This window comes from Anopheles moucheti, chromosome 2 (assembly GCF_943734755.1).
Source record: "Anopheles moucheti chromosome 2, idAnoMoucSN_F20_07, whole genome shotgun sequence".
NCBI classification, from domain to species: domain Eukaryota; kingdom Metazoa; phylum Arthropoda; class Insecta; order Diptera; family Culicidae; genus Anopheles; species Anopheles moucheti.
The window spans coordinates 51,215,190-51,229,100 of record NC_069140.1 but is presented as its reverse complement, the minus strand read 5'-3'; the positions used below and the strand labels follow the sequence as shown (position 1 = coordinate 51,229,100).

The 13,911-nt window shown below is 45.7% G+C and overlaps 5 protein-coding genes across 6 annotated transcripts; 3 read left to right on the top strand and 2 right to left on the bottom strand.

Moving 5' to 3' along the window:
• Positions 1 to 145: 145 nt before the first annotated feature.
• Positions 146 to 1,735, bottom strand: LOC128297023 (mortality factor 4-like protein 1). Its single transcript, XM_053032572.1, has 3 exons — positions 1,610 to 1,735; positions 1,422 to 1,539; positions 146 to 1,354 (listed from the first exon to the last, which is right to left on the bottom strand). The coding sequence occupies exons 1-3, from the start codon at positions 1,635 to 1,637 to the stop codon at positions 238 to 240; spliced, it is 1,263 nt and encodes a 420-aa protein (XP_052888532.1). The 5' UTR covers positions 1,638 to 1,735; the 3' UTR covers positions 146 to 237.
• A 303-nt stretch (positions 1,736 to 2,038) lies between these two features.
• LOC128305913 (centrosome-associated zinc finger protein CP190) lies at positions 2,039 to 6,916 on the top strand. The gene is made up of 3 exons (XM_053043553.1): positions 2,039 to 2,154; positions 2,664 to 5,015; positions 5,084 to 6,916. The coding sequence occupies exons 2-3, from the start codon at positions 2,714 to 2,716 to the stop codon at positions 6,340 to 6,342; spliced, it is 3,561 nt and encodes a 1,186-aa protein (XP_052899513.1). The 5' UTR covers positions 2,039 to 2,154; positions 2,664 to 2,713; the 3' UTR covers positions 6,343 to 6,916.
• A 960-nt stretch (positions 6,917 to 7,876) lies between these two features.
• LOC128310674 (aurora kinase C-like) lies at positions 7,877 to 9,391 on the top strand. The gene is made up of 2 exons (XM_053047373.1): positions 7,877 to 8,590; positions 8,673 to 9,391. The coding sequence occupies exons 1-2, from the start codon at positions 8,048 to 8,050 to the stop codon at positions 9,345 to 9,347; spliced, it is 1,218 nt and encodes a 405-aa protein (XP_052903333.1). The 5' UTR covers positions 7,877 to 8,047; the 3' UTR covers positions 9,348 to 9,391.
• On the bottom strand, positions 9,383 to 10,978 carry LOC128310675 (uncharacterized). Its single transcript, XM_053047374.1, has 3 exons — positions 10,858 to 10,978; positions 10,383 to 10,766; positions 9,383 to 10,301 (listed from the first exon to the last, which is right to left on the bottom strand). Exons 2-3 carry the CDS (start codon positions 10,720 to 10,722, stop codon positions 9,874 to 9,876), a joined length of 768 nt encoding a protein of 255 aa, XP_052903334.1. The 5' UTR covers positions 10,723 to 10,766; positions 10,858 to 10,978; the 3' UTR covers positions 9,383 to 9,873.
• Positions 10,979 to 11,230: 252 nt separating this feature from the next.
• On the top strand, positions 11,231 to 13,895 carry LOC128309983 (ATPase family AAA domain-containing protein 3A homolog). 2 transcript variants are annotated; one of them, XM_053046506.1, is made up of 4 exons: positions 11,231 to 11,574; positions 11,652 to 12,951; positions 13,013 to 13,307; positions 13,410 to 13,895. In XM_053046506.1, exons 1-3 carry the CDS (start codon positions 11,352 to 11,354, stop codon positions 13,284 to 13,286), a joined length of 1,797 nt encoding a protein of 598 aa, XP_052902466.1. In that variant the 5' UTR covers positions 11,231 to 11,351; the 3' UTR covers positions 13,287 to 13,307; positions 13,410 to 13,895. The 2 variants fall into 2 exon arrangements, with proteins under 2 accessions (XP_052902466.1, XP_052902465.1); XM_053046505.1 differs by having other exon boundaries at positions 13,013 to 13,895.
• Positions 13,896 to 13,911: the final 16 nt, after the last annotated feature.

Sequence of the window (13,911 nt, the reverse complement as noted above, 5' to 3'; positions counted from 1 at the left end):
ACAAGCCTCCTTTGAACAAATAGCATATAGCAATAATTTAACGGTCCAGTGATATGTTAACAACGTCAGAAATACCTTCGGGAAGAGTTCGAAATAATCAGAGATTTTTAAATAAATAAAACGTATAATATACGTAGAAAAAATACAATTTTATTCATTACGTTAACCTAAGTTCAAATGATACCATTGTTACCATTATAACAATACCAAATTACCATTATACCTTATCGAATGCCTTTACAAGGCCTTCCGATGGTACTCGGGACTGGTATTTACGTAGTGCTGCATGTTGAAAAGCGTACTGCTATTTTTTACCAAATACTTCAAAAAATCCTGAACGTGACCCAAGGAAGTTTGTATTGATTTTTCGTCCAAAGAGGTAAAGGCTAGCATCGGTCCCAGCTTCACAAAGAGTCGAAGCAAATGCACGGAACCGTAAATTTTAGCCATCGGCACTCCTGGATGTGCCTGTATCATTTCCGCGTATTGTGGTCTCTCGAATTTGTAGAGCAGCTGGGAGCCCAGCATAACGTTGAAATATTCAACTATTCCATTGCCAATGTCTGCCACGGCCGTTTCCTTTGTAGCCGTCGTTACCTTGCTCTGTTTCTTGTACTGTACGTAGTTGTCTACTATCTCCTGAACCGTCGTCTTAGCAGGTAATTCCAGCAACTTGTTCTGGCGCGATATTGCGTCCCAGTCGTCCACCAACCAAACCTTCAATTCGTCAGGAATTTTAATTTTTACCTCCACCTTAGAAATGAACTGATCCTCCGATTCTACATTGGACGAATTTGTATCGCTCCGTCCGCGTTTCTTCGTTTTGGAGTTGCTTTGCTCACTAGATGATTCTTCTTTTGTTTTTTCACTCGAATCCTTCGTTTCTGAACACTTGTTCTCTTTTCCGTTGGAAGCAGGTGCACTTGTTGCCGTCGCGGTAGAAGCCACTAATGTGGAAGATGTCGACGATGAAGTGGAGCTAGGGGACGAAGCAACACTCGCACTAGTCGCTGTAGTCTTAAGGGATCGATTCCTTCCTGTAGACGAAGATGTTCCTGACGAACTACCGCTAGTAGTGGTGGTAGTGGACACTGTCGTCGATGTCGAAGGTGTACTGATAGATAGTGCTACTGTGTCTTTCTCTTTCGTCACTTCTTTCGATGGTGTTGAAGCTCGTGAATCGTTATCTTTGCTCTGGTTATTGTTTCCACCCTGCGCGTCCGATTTTTTTGTCTTTGTACTGCTTTTCTTGTTCTTCACTAAAGGTGAATGCAACCGATGGACTTCCTGTTGCCGCTGACGATTTGCTTCGTTATACTTCAGGACGCGACTCTCCGGAACCCACTCATCCCAGCTGTGAGATGAAGCCGAATTAATTAAAATACACATGGCACAAATTCATCGCCATGTTCGATACGTACTTTTTGTTCCATCCGGCATAGTGCACCAGGTATTTTACCTGCTTTTCTTTCATCATCGCGCATCGAAGCAGTTTGGCTTCGTACAATAGCGGACCGTGAAAGCAAAGCACCTTTTCTCCTGAAACAGCAAGCCAACATCAGTTAAGCAAACTGTATATATTAACACGTTTAGACCGTAATTTACATACCCTCGGTGAATTTAAACTTGGGAGGCATCTTGCCGTCGTCGTTAGCACTTTTCTTATCCAGTTGTAAAGTTTTTCTTCAATTGTCTACAGCCAAAAAGTAAAGAAACAACGCTACTTCGATTTGGCGAAAGCTTTCCAACTGTCATCGTCCGATCTAAATCGTTTTAGGACAACATGTTAATTCAAGCTGGCTTGAAATGGGTAAACCATGCATCGAATGCCTACGAAAAGGGACTTGAGAACCTAGTCTGAAGAAATGCACATGGGCGTGTGAACAGAAACGTTGCCTGCGAATCGATTTTGTTTTCGAACACGTGAAACGCTCTCTTCGAAGATGCCGCTCCGAATGTTTAGCGCAGAAAAAGCTCGACACTTGTGAAAGCTTTCAACAAGCAGCGTCAGGCCGCCATATTGGTTTGCAGCAGTTTTCGTTGGTTTATAAGGCAACTTTTGTGCGAGTTCTCGAAACAAAGCACAATTTTGGTTTGACGAAGTGCTGCTAGAGTTGGAAAAAGCAGTTAAAAAGGACGCGCGGTGAACACAGTGTGCGTAACAATTAACTTATTCTACGGTGGCGTAGTGATTGTTTTTAAATTACCATACGCATTCTGCGAACCTTTGCATCGGCGTCAGCAAACACGGTGCAGTAGCGCACTTGTGGCGGGTGGTGAAATTGCTTTCTCGAATACCTCATCATTGGTCGCTTGATTCAAACCTGTTTTACAACCGATTTCCACCGGATGGATAATCAACAGGAGTTTGAAGCAATGATCGATCCGTTTAGTTGGTCTAGATTCGCAGTACTTTGATTTACGCTAATCGCTTCACTTTAGCCAAACATGCTCGTCCTATGCTGTGACAGTACGGCAAAGAAAGTTTGCTGATGTGAGATGTGTTGGAGGCGGAAGACTTCAAACGTAAACAAACTAGACGTGCCCTTGTCGTTAGCCCTTTAAATTATACACAGCCCAAAGAAACATCACCAGCCGGATAAAATGATGGTTATCAGTGTAAGATAGTATAGTAATTGTTTCCTTTTTGTTCGCGCTTCTAGGTATGTGACTGATGTGAGTGAAGTTTTCGCCCACCGCCAAAGCAGTACAAATGAACAAGATGACGCGATACGCGGAGGCCAAATCGGTGAAAGTGGACAACTGGGGTGTGTTCTTCCTGCAGAAACTGCAAAACTTTTTCAACAAAACCGACCACTGCGATCTGACGCTGCAGTTCAATGACAACTCTCAGCTGAAGGTGCACCGGCTGGTACTTTCCGCGTGTACGGATTACTTCAACCATCTGGAAAACATATGCGAGATGTACGACGATGTGCTGATCATGCCGATGGATCTGCAGGCCGATGTAATAGTCCCGATCGTCAACTTCATGTACACGGGAACGCTCGAATTCCAGTACAATATGTACGATCGGTTGTTGAAAACGGCTACCGATATGAACATGACCGTGCTGCTAAAGCTTCTCGAGGCCCACCGCCAAACGTCATCGCGCATCGTGAAGCAACCGGTGTTGCTAAACAAACAGGCACCCCGTGGCCGCGGAGTTGCCATGTACCAAGGAGCAGGGGCACGCGTCATGCCTGGACAAAGAGGTGGGCACAATGTTGGGCCAAGGCCGCGCTTGCCGATAATACGACATCCGATCCATTCGTACGGTCATAAGGGGAACGTCGGTCTTAGCGCAAAGGACGTCAAACCCGGCCCCTCACGATTTGATGATGGAGAAATGGGTGATGGTTTCGAAGGATCATTCGATGGGATTACGTACGAAACCAAACCACTGCTGACGGCGGATCAGGTCAAGAAAGAGGAAGAAACATCACCGTTCGAAAAGTTACGCAAAGGTTACACCAATGCAAATGTTGTGAAGCGCTCGTCTAGTGGTTCGCTCACATCACCGCCGGCCAAGAAGCCCAACCTGGATGAAGTGAAAGAATTCACCGAAGCGGCACGTATGCGTAGCCAGCTGACGACGCACGATGATGATTCGCCGGACTATGTTGATGACGATACACACTTTAATGATGATGATGATGAAGATTATCAGCCACCGGCCTCGGTAAAGGCTGCGTTGGCCAAGTCAGCTAACCAGCAGGGAACCTCGGTCAAGCTAAGCAACATCAAGCAGGAATCGAAATCACCCAGATCGGGTGAAGTTTCGTCCGCAATGAAACAGATCACCGTAAAGGATGAATCTGGCAGCGTTGACCACGCAAAGATTATTTCGGAGGTGCTGAAGAAATATCCTCATCTGGTGAAGAAGAACAAAAACATAAAATTAAAAATCATGCAGAAACCTTCACCCACCAATGCCAACAGCATAAGCGGTCCGACGTCATCCGGATCGAAGATGGAAGTTCGTACCGCAACGCCTTTAAAACAGGACCTCTCGATGGTACGCCGTGCGACGGCAAACATACGCAACGAGATGGTGAAACCCCCATCGAACGCTACGACATCCACCGGGAAGCCGGCCACTAGCGGCACAACTAAAACGATCGATGCAAAAACGATGCACGCGTTGATCGCAAAGGGTGCGGAAAACACAACCGGACCATGGTTGTGTCTGCGGTGTGGCATTAACGGGCGCCCGATTAGCATTCCGAGCTATAAAGCGTTCTACAACCATTTAATTCACAAACACAAGGAACGCATTGATGTGCGCATTTGTGAGCACTGCGGGTACAAGGCGCAGCAGCGCAATCCACATCTGATCTATCACTGGTTTACGGAACACAAAATTAAACCTACGATTAAATTCCCGCGGTGTGACGAATGTGATCACGTGGCGATGACTGCCGACGATCTGCAGAAACACGAAGAGGAAGCGCATTCCCGGGGCGATCTGCAGCAATGCATCTATTGCAACAAGGTGTTCGCGAAGGAGATGGAACTGTACGATCACATGAAAGTGCAGCACAAGGAGCGGGCGATCGCGGACGGCGTGCTGGAGTTTACCGACGACGAGGACTATCAAACAGAGGAGGAACTAACGTCTGCACAGACGAAATCGTACCCAACGGCTGGAACCAGCGGCGAGGGTAAGATTAAAATTCTTTCCAATATTACGCTTCCCCCCGCGAAAGGAACGAGCGGTACGGTACGCCACATCACACTCGAACCTTCGTCAGAAGCGGAAGCGCTCAGCAATGTGGCATCCGGTATTGCTACCAGCCTGACCCTTGTCGGTGACAATGGTGTAGTGATCGATGATCCCAACTATCAGAACCAGTTCATCGAGGCGGAACTTGCCAGTGTGCATGGTGAAAATGCAACAAGCGGTTCGGGCACGGAAACCGTCCCGAAGCTGGTGACCGCCGATGGAACCGAGCTGCAACTTACACAGTCTCAGAAAGATGAAATTATTTCCCAGCTGCAAAACACTGGCAGTGGTAAGTATTGAGCTGCTCGTTGGTTTTCTGGTTCTTTACTAAACCATGTTACACTTTCAACTCGACAGGAAACGACGTGGTAATGGTATTGAACGAGGACAACTTTGCGGTCGGATCCACGATACAGCTGGATGAAGGGGTGCAAATTGTCGATACGTCCGCGCAGAACATTATGGTAATGTACAGCCAAACGGCAGAGGGTGGCTCGGAACATAACGATAGTCAAAAGTCCGATTCCAAGGCGGCCGATGTGACTGCTTCGGAGGATGAACTTTCGCAAACATCCGTTGCGCTGTCTGAAGACAAGGCAGCATCGATCGACGACAAGCAAGCGTCGCTAGATGAAGCAGATGAAAGTGTACAATCGCGCCGTACGGGCGCATCAGACAAGCCGGATGAAGAGGAAGGTAACACAATGGACGACATCGACATGGAAACGAACGAAACGCTGCAGCAGGCCGTCAAAGATGAGTTGATGGACTTTGAGCACGAGTTGCGAGCACCGGACACGTCGACCGAAGGCGCAAAGGACGATGATTTGGACGACTCGGAAGATCGACAACAGTCCGATAAATTGAAGCTGATATCCGAGCTGGAAGGCGACTGGTCGGAAGATACTGCAGACGATCAGCCTGCCGCCACTCCGTCGACCGGTGCGGAAGTTTCGGAAAAGTCCACCAAAAAGGTGGCTGGTGATAAGAAACCAACTACTACACCTACTCCTGCCGTTGCTAAAACAGCCACCTTAAGGTCGGAGTCGGACAAAAGGGTGGCAACGGCGGAAGGAACCGCGACGGGCAAAAAGAAGGCTACTCCGACAGAAGCTCCGTCAGCCAAGGAGCGTAAAAAGTCCAACGATGAGAAGCAAATTTCGGAGAAGGAGATCGACAAACTGCTCGATGATTGGAACAACGAGGCCAAGCTGGATGAGCTCGCTGACGGGGCGGGTCTGGAGCAGGAAATGGCAGATGTAACCGGAGCGAAGGCAGCGGTCGGTGAGCGTGAAGGTAAATTGGTGAAAGAGATAAAAAAGGAACCATCTCCAGAGAAGGAAAATGCCGTACATGTGCCCGTTGACGATGGTAATAGTAAGCAAAAGGAAGATACAGTGAAGAAGTCACCAGAGGCAAAAGAAAGCGGTACGACGAAAGGTGTGAAGAAAAATGGAACAACAAGCGCTGAAAAGGCGGCAAAAAGCAAACAGGACACCAGTGCACCGGAAGAGGATGATGGTGGTGAAGATGAGGAGGATAAGGACAAATCAACCTCCAAGTCGAAAGAAGTTAGTTCGCTACTAGGCGAATGGGATGAGGACGATGATCTGTGAAGATGGGGGTAATCTTTTCCGTTGGCGACTTTCGTAGTACAATCGCCTATTTCACGTACTATAGCATATTACAAGGACTCAGTTATACTATTTACTTTGAAATTATTTCTTAATATGTCACGGAGCGCATAGTCGTCGATTTAATTTCATTTCGCACAGGAAGATTGTGGTATCTTTGGCCGAACGCTTAGTACAGCGTTCTGGAACCATTCGGCACAAACGTACGAGGAAGATAAGAAGAATTATCTTCATTTTGAATTTTGTTTGTTTGTTTTTTATTGTAACTAACGCAAAAAGTACTAATTGTAATCCGAGGAAAACGGTTATGGTTATTATAGGAAATTGTGAGGAAGATAATACGATGCAGTCAAATTTGTGGAACTTTTGTTCCAGTACAAACAGTATCTATTAATGCTAACCTTCTTTAAGGAAAGCGTTCTTTTACACTGTTTTAAAAAATTTCTATGATTTTTACGGCAATTTGATGAAGTTTCTTGAATGCTACTGTGCGTATTGTAACACTAATGGCTAAGATAAATCATGTTTCAAATAGAAATGCTGTTCTAACTGCATGTATGGAACCGGGAATTAATTTGAATTGCGTTGGAAAAGCACTAGAAATAGAACATATAGTTTTACTTCTCAGATATACAGATGATGGTGGAAAAAGCATTATGTTGTAAGCTATATTTGATGTGTCCTTAGGTGCGAAAGATGCAATAAATACAACTATTTCAAACGTAACCGTTGTTGTTGTAGTGTGATTCGGGTTGCAAGGATTCCGAGCAAGGATCTACTACATCCGTTCGAACAGAAAGATGCCCGGAAGAAATTTTGGTCCTGCATGGGTGAAAGTAAGAAATGAGGAAGTACGTCACTGGCCGATTCTGGTTCTCGAAAACGATTTGGAATTATGTTTTGTTATGTGATGGTTTCCCGATGAGTTTGGAAGATTCTTGCACCAGTTCACAATCACTCTGCGCCTGTGCCTGATGAAAAGGGAATTTTGTGATCGCCTTCGAAAGTTCTAAAAGTTTCCTTATTTCGTCGAAAGAACTGCCTCATCACTGCCTATCCTCACTTTAAAATACAAACCAGTGATGTTTGGAATTTATTGTGTCAAAGCAATAAATCAGTAAACAAAATGAAGAAAGGGCATATCCCAGTGATTAAATTATTGCTAGGCATTTATCGTACGACGTGGAACGAAACGGAGGTAGCGGAGGCTCATTAATGAACCTTACGTAAACGAGGAGCTTTTTTCAACGGTCTACAAAAGCTCGTAGTTCGAATTATATTCGAAATGCTTCGTTTGGTCTAAACACGGAAATAGATTTTCCCCAAGCTTGCTATATACCCAGCGGTATACGGGTAGCGGAAAACCTTGGCAACCGCGGAACAGACTTTAGATCGTTTTCGAAATTGTCAAATTTTGCTCAGGTTGGGCGAAAAACAGCTGTCAAAACGAACCGTTAAAATTAAAGTTCCCACACAGTTTAAAGAACAACAGTTTGCTTTTACTTCTTCGCACCAGTGCCACATAAAAGCGAAAGAAACGCATTTCTCAACATTCCGAACTGATTTACTGCGTAGTGTGCCTTAATCCTAACCAGTCCCATAACCATATCCGTTCTGTTTGCGGCCTCAGCATCAGACGCTGTGCCTCGCTGTGCCGTATTTGTTTTGCTCGACAATTTGCTCAAACATGGCGTGTAACAAAGAGAATCGTAAAATATTCACCGCACCGGCATCGGTAACTCCGGGCGCAACAACAATTGCATCCCATTCGGGAACATTGTTGGTTAAAAAAGGTACCACCGTTGCCGCACCGGTCGTAAACCAAGCGCTAAAAACAAATGCACCAAAAGTTGTCGGTAAGGTAGCGGAAGGACAAACCGTGGGAGTGTTCAAAGCTCCGCAATTACCACCACCTGTAATACGAATAGCAGCAGCTAGCAATAGCAAACCGGCCGTTGAAAAACCAGCCACTCCAAAGACTGATGGATCCCAACCGGAACCCATGGATACGACGCCGGCCGGTAGTGATAAGCCGGAAGTTGTACAGCCGAGCGGCACTAATTGCGACACTATCCAACCGGCACAGCAAAAACCGGCCAAAAAGGTATGGACACTCAGCAACTTCGACATCGGTAGACCGTTGGGCCGCGGCAAGTTCGGAAATGTATATCTAGCTCGTGAAAAGGAAACAAAATTTGTCATCGCACTGAAGGTGCTTTTCAAGAAGCAGGCAAGTATTTCATAATGGGTAATGGGTAACTTGAACAACATCAATAAACAGTTAACAAATTTCTACCGTTTCGCCTCCTTAGGTACACGCCCAGGGCATTGAGCATCAGGTGCGAAGAGAAATAGAAATTCAGTCCCATTTGCGACATCCGAACATCTTACGCATGTACGGTTACTTTCACGACGAGTCACGCATTTATCTCATCTTGGAGTACGCACCAGGCGGTACGCTTTTCAAGGAGCAACAGCAACAGCCAGGAAAACGGTTCCCAGAGAAACGGTGCGCCATCTACGTGTACTCGCTTGTATCTGCGCTGATCTATCTGCACGAGCGCAATGTGATACATCGTGACATTAAGCCGGAAAATCTACTCCTCGGTCATGGCGGTGAGCTGAAGATAGCCGATTTCGGGTGGTCCGTACACGAACCAACATCGTCTCGCACCACACTGTGCGGAACGCTCGATTATTTGTCGCCGGAAATGGTACAAGGACAACCCCATACGAAAACGGTTGATCTATGGAGTTTGGGAGTGCTGGCGTACGAACTGCTATGCGGCAAGGCACCATTCTTGGCCAACACTTATGAGGAAACGTACCGTAAGATTATGAAAGTGCAGTACACCGTGCCGCCGGATGTGACGAAAGCAGCTGCACACTTAATTTCGCGTTTGCTCGTCAAAGATCCTGCCAGCCGTATGCCGTTAGAAAATGTAGCCACCCACCCATGGATCCAGCTGCACGTGGACAAAAAATAAGCGAAGTGCCATTTACGTTAGGTTCGCCCGCGTGTTTCAACTGAATATTTTTATTGTGTCGACTTTAGTTCGTACGTTTTTTTATGTCAGAAGTAATGCTCAATTTGAAATAGAAAGTACTATCAGCAGTTAATAGGTGAAAGCAAATGTTCTGTAGATCGGTTCAATATTATAATTTTCCATAAAATACGCAACTTTTAGGATAACATACGCCTTCTATATCATCCGTGTTCTTATTGCTTTAAACTTCTTCCCGTGTTGCTGTTTGCATTAAAGTTTGCCAGTTTCCTATGGTCCGGCTGTTACGTTAACATATCTATCCAACCCGGACTGTTTGGCCGTAGCCTGGATTAAACATATTATTGGTTGTTGAAAAGATACTTTGAGTAGAGCGTCGCATCGAGCAATCGCTACTTCAAAAGCTGGTATGGTCTTTTCAAAAATCGATCTCGCCTCGCTTATCTATTAAGTGACCTAGCTTCATATTACTTTCATTTCGACTCATATATCGTTGCATATGTGTATATTACGAACCCGAAGAACTTCCAGATACAAGCTTCTCTACGAACGATTGAAATTTTTCATTGCATTCGTCAAGCATCTGTCGACTCATGTCTAGAAACTTCTGATCCGACTCTTCCTGCACTTTGCTGTACAGTCCAAACTGATAATCAATTAAGTTTTTTTGATTTCGATACGCTTCTTTTTCTGTAGTTATGCTGTATGGTGGAAAACATGTCTTTGGCGTCTCACTTCGGCGATATGTTGGACGTTTAACATTGCGCTTGGAACGTCTTGGACTGCATTTAACTGGCCGTGATTGCGTTATTATCGCAGGTTTTATATCGTTTTCCTCACTTCTTACGCCATCATCACCGGAATCCTCCTGCATCGTCGGAAGAGAATTCGTTTTGGTAAACACATTCTTCTCGACTGTGTTAGGCCTCAATTCAACTGCAAATGAAAAGTTGTAGTGATTAATGTTTGCAAGATCATAATGTTTAAGAGGTAGAGAGAAGAGAACTATCCACATACGACTTGAGATGCTCAATTCGTATAGTTTCGACATTGTGGCAGGTGGTTTCCCTTTTATCAGCACATCAATCTCATCGTAGTATTGGAATGGATTGGTTTCGATCAGATTGGGATCCCTCTGCAGGTCCATGTAGTGTTTCTTCAAATTCTTCCATCGGTACTCTATCTGCTTTGGGTCTCTGGTGTTGTACCCACGCTGCATCATTTCCTCGCACACCAAGCGGAAAGCTTTATCCTTGCGAAACGGTCTCCCGTTCATTGCTTTTAGGCTCTCTTGTTCGAACATTATGTTTAACATCTCTAGTGTTTCGTCGTAAGTCCAAATATTGCGCTTAGCCATCGTTGCTGCAAGGCTGCTTTAGGTACTGCTGATCTAAAAAGTAGCTGTTTTAAGCAATCACATTTCATTATTCGACATTCATCCGTGTGCAGTTCAAGGAATGATAAAATCCCGCCAGAATTATATGAAAAATACCTGCATTCAATTCAAAACAAACAATCGCAAAGTCGCACCTTTTCAACTCCACTTGGATACGCTCGTTGTGCTTGTCCAATTTCGCGAGTGAATTCCGTTTAGACAAGCAGGATCGAAGTCGAGTTCTTGGAATTGAGAAATCATAACGAGAACATTCTGCTCTATTTTATATCGATGAGCTTTCATAATTCGTTGGTAGTGCAAACCAATTTTATTTTGTAAACCTTAACATTTTGTTCCAAATTTTTATTGGTCAATTTACATATAAAAAATACAACTCTCTAATGTCAATTTTGACAGCTAGGATCAGTTGACGGTTCTGCATCGCGATGACAGAATTTAAAACTCTAGATAAAAAATATCAACCTGCAGCAAGAAGCACATTTTCGTGACCGCATCCCGGAACATTACAATTTAAGCTGATAACCCGAAACATTTAGAGAACAAATTAGAACACGTTACGTGAACAGTGAAAGTGTAAAAGTTCTGCCGTAATGTCGTGGTTATTCGGGTATAAAAGCCAAGCTCCCCCACAAGGAGGCGGAGATGGAGGTCCTGAACCACCGGGACCGCCACCCTCATCGACCGGTAGCGCCGGTCAGATGGCAGGTGATGCGAATTTGACCAAAGCGGAGCGGAAAGCCATGGAGGCCTATCGGTTCGATTCGTCAGCGCTGGAAAGGGCAGCCGAAGCGGCTCGTACTCTGGAACGATCGAGTAAGTTTTCCTTAAGGTTGCGTAATCGCACTGCCTCGTATTATGGTTTATCTGCTACTTCTTCCAATCTCCCGCAGAACATGCCCGCGAAGCGCTGGACTTGTCTAAAATGCAAGAAAATACTCGCCAGCAAGAGTATTTGGCCAAGGTGAAGGAATATGAAGCTCACATAGAATCGTCCAAGGTGGAACAAAAGCGTGTGGATCACGAAGAGCGCCGTAAAACCTTGGCCGAGGAGACAAAGCAGCAACAGCAGCGTGCTCAGTATCAGGATCAGCTGGCTAGGAAACGGTACGAAGAGCAGCTGGCCCAACAGCAGCGCGTACAGGAAGAAAACCTTCGCAAACAGGAGGAAAGCGTTGCGAAACAGGAAGCAATGCGTCGCAAGACGATCGAACATGAAATGGAACTGCGTGAGAAGAATAAGATGAAGCTGTTGGAGGCAGAACTGCGAGCGAAGGCTAAAGTGGATCGCGAAAACCGTGATCTCACGCTAGAGCAGATTCGTTTGAAGGCGGAAGAGAATCGAATCACCGTGATGGAAGGCATAAAGACGGCAGGATCCGTATTGGGGCAGGGTGCTACCGCTCTGCTAACCGATTGGAATAAGGTTGTAACCACGGTTGGTGGTTTATCGCTGCTGGCGCTCGGTGTTTACACGGCAAAGGGTGCAACGGGAGTGACGGCACGATATGTTGAAGCACGAATAGGAAAACCATCGTTGGTTAACGAAACATCGCGCTTTTCATTGCTGGAAGCGCTTAAACATCCCATCGATACGATAAAGCGGTTGAAGCACAAACCGACCGACGCCCTGCAGGGTGTTGTGTTGCAGCCCAAGCTTGAGGAGCGTCTACGCGACATCGCGATTGCTACAAAGAATACCAAGAACAATAAGGGTCTGTATCGGAACATCCTCATGCACGGACCTCCCGGAACTGGTAAGACCATGTTCGCCAAGCGACTTGCAACACACTCCGGTATGGACTACGCCATCATGACCGGCGGTGACGTTGGACCAATGGGTCGTGAAGCTGTGACGGCCATCCACAAGGTGTTCGATTGGGCCAACACTAGCAGACGCGGATTGCTGCTGTTCATCGACGAAGCCGATGCCTTCCTGCGCAAACGCTCATCCGAACAAATATCGGAAGACATGCGATCGGCATTGAATGCGTTCCTGTACCGTACTGGCGAGCAGAATCCAAGGTTTATGTTAGTGCTAGCTTCGAACACTCCCGAACAGTTCGATTACGCTATAAACGATCGATTGGACGAGATGGTGGAGTTCACGCTGCCCGGGCTAGACGAACGAGAACGATTGATACGCTTATACTTTGACAAATTTGTACTACAACCTGCTGCCGAAGGAAAGAAGTAAGTGAATGGCATCAATAACCATGTAACAGAATACTACAAAATATTCATTCGTTTTCAGGCGCTTCAAAGTAGAACAGTGGGACTATAGCGCAGTTTGCAGTAAAATGGCCAAGTTGTGCGAGGGTATGTCCGGTCGTGAAATCTCGAAGCTCGGTGTATCCTGGCAAGCGGCATGTTACGCCTCGGAAGAGGGTGTCCTCACGGAACAGATGGTGCTGGATCGGTGTGAAGCCGCCGCTCGGCAGCATCGTCAGAAGATGGCTTGGCTTTCGGAACAGGAAAAACTCGACCACAAATCCATCACCGGTGGTAAGGGGTTTCTGACACAGTAAAGGTTGCCTGCACTTACCGGAGTAAGTAGAAAGATATATGATAATCGGTGATGGGTGGTTTAGATGGATCGTTCGATTATATTCGATGTTCGAGTAACGATGCCCTATTATGCTGCTCATTAGATGCTTTCAATGGAAATGAGCGGGGTTCGTGAAACCGGAACAGTCGGAACACAATCGTTGTGGAAACAATGCATAGCAGTGTTGTAATAGGCCATTTCACCCCTTCATGCCATCCATCCCGTAGGGGTGTATCGTTCGACTGTAGGAGATTTATATTAAACTTCCTATGAGCGACCCCCCACAATAATCCACACCGTTCGACGGAATGCATTTTGAAAAGAACAGCTTTTAACGAAAGTGCATGTGGTTAGCATCCTTCTGGTCAAGTAGCTAACCCATCTTGTTGTACGACTCCGAATGTGTTCAAGTTCGATAGTGATAAGTCAAATGTTTCCTTCTCCCTTCTATGCGGTACATACCGGTAATGTTACAAAATGCCGTAAAAATGCGAATGTTGCCTGTTACGGAGTTTTAGTTATGTTTATCTCTCTTTTTTGTTTGTTTGCAACATCGGACATTGGAAGGCATGAAATACAAAACAGTGTAAAATGGGTATGATCTG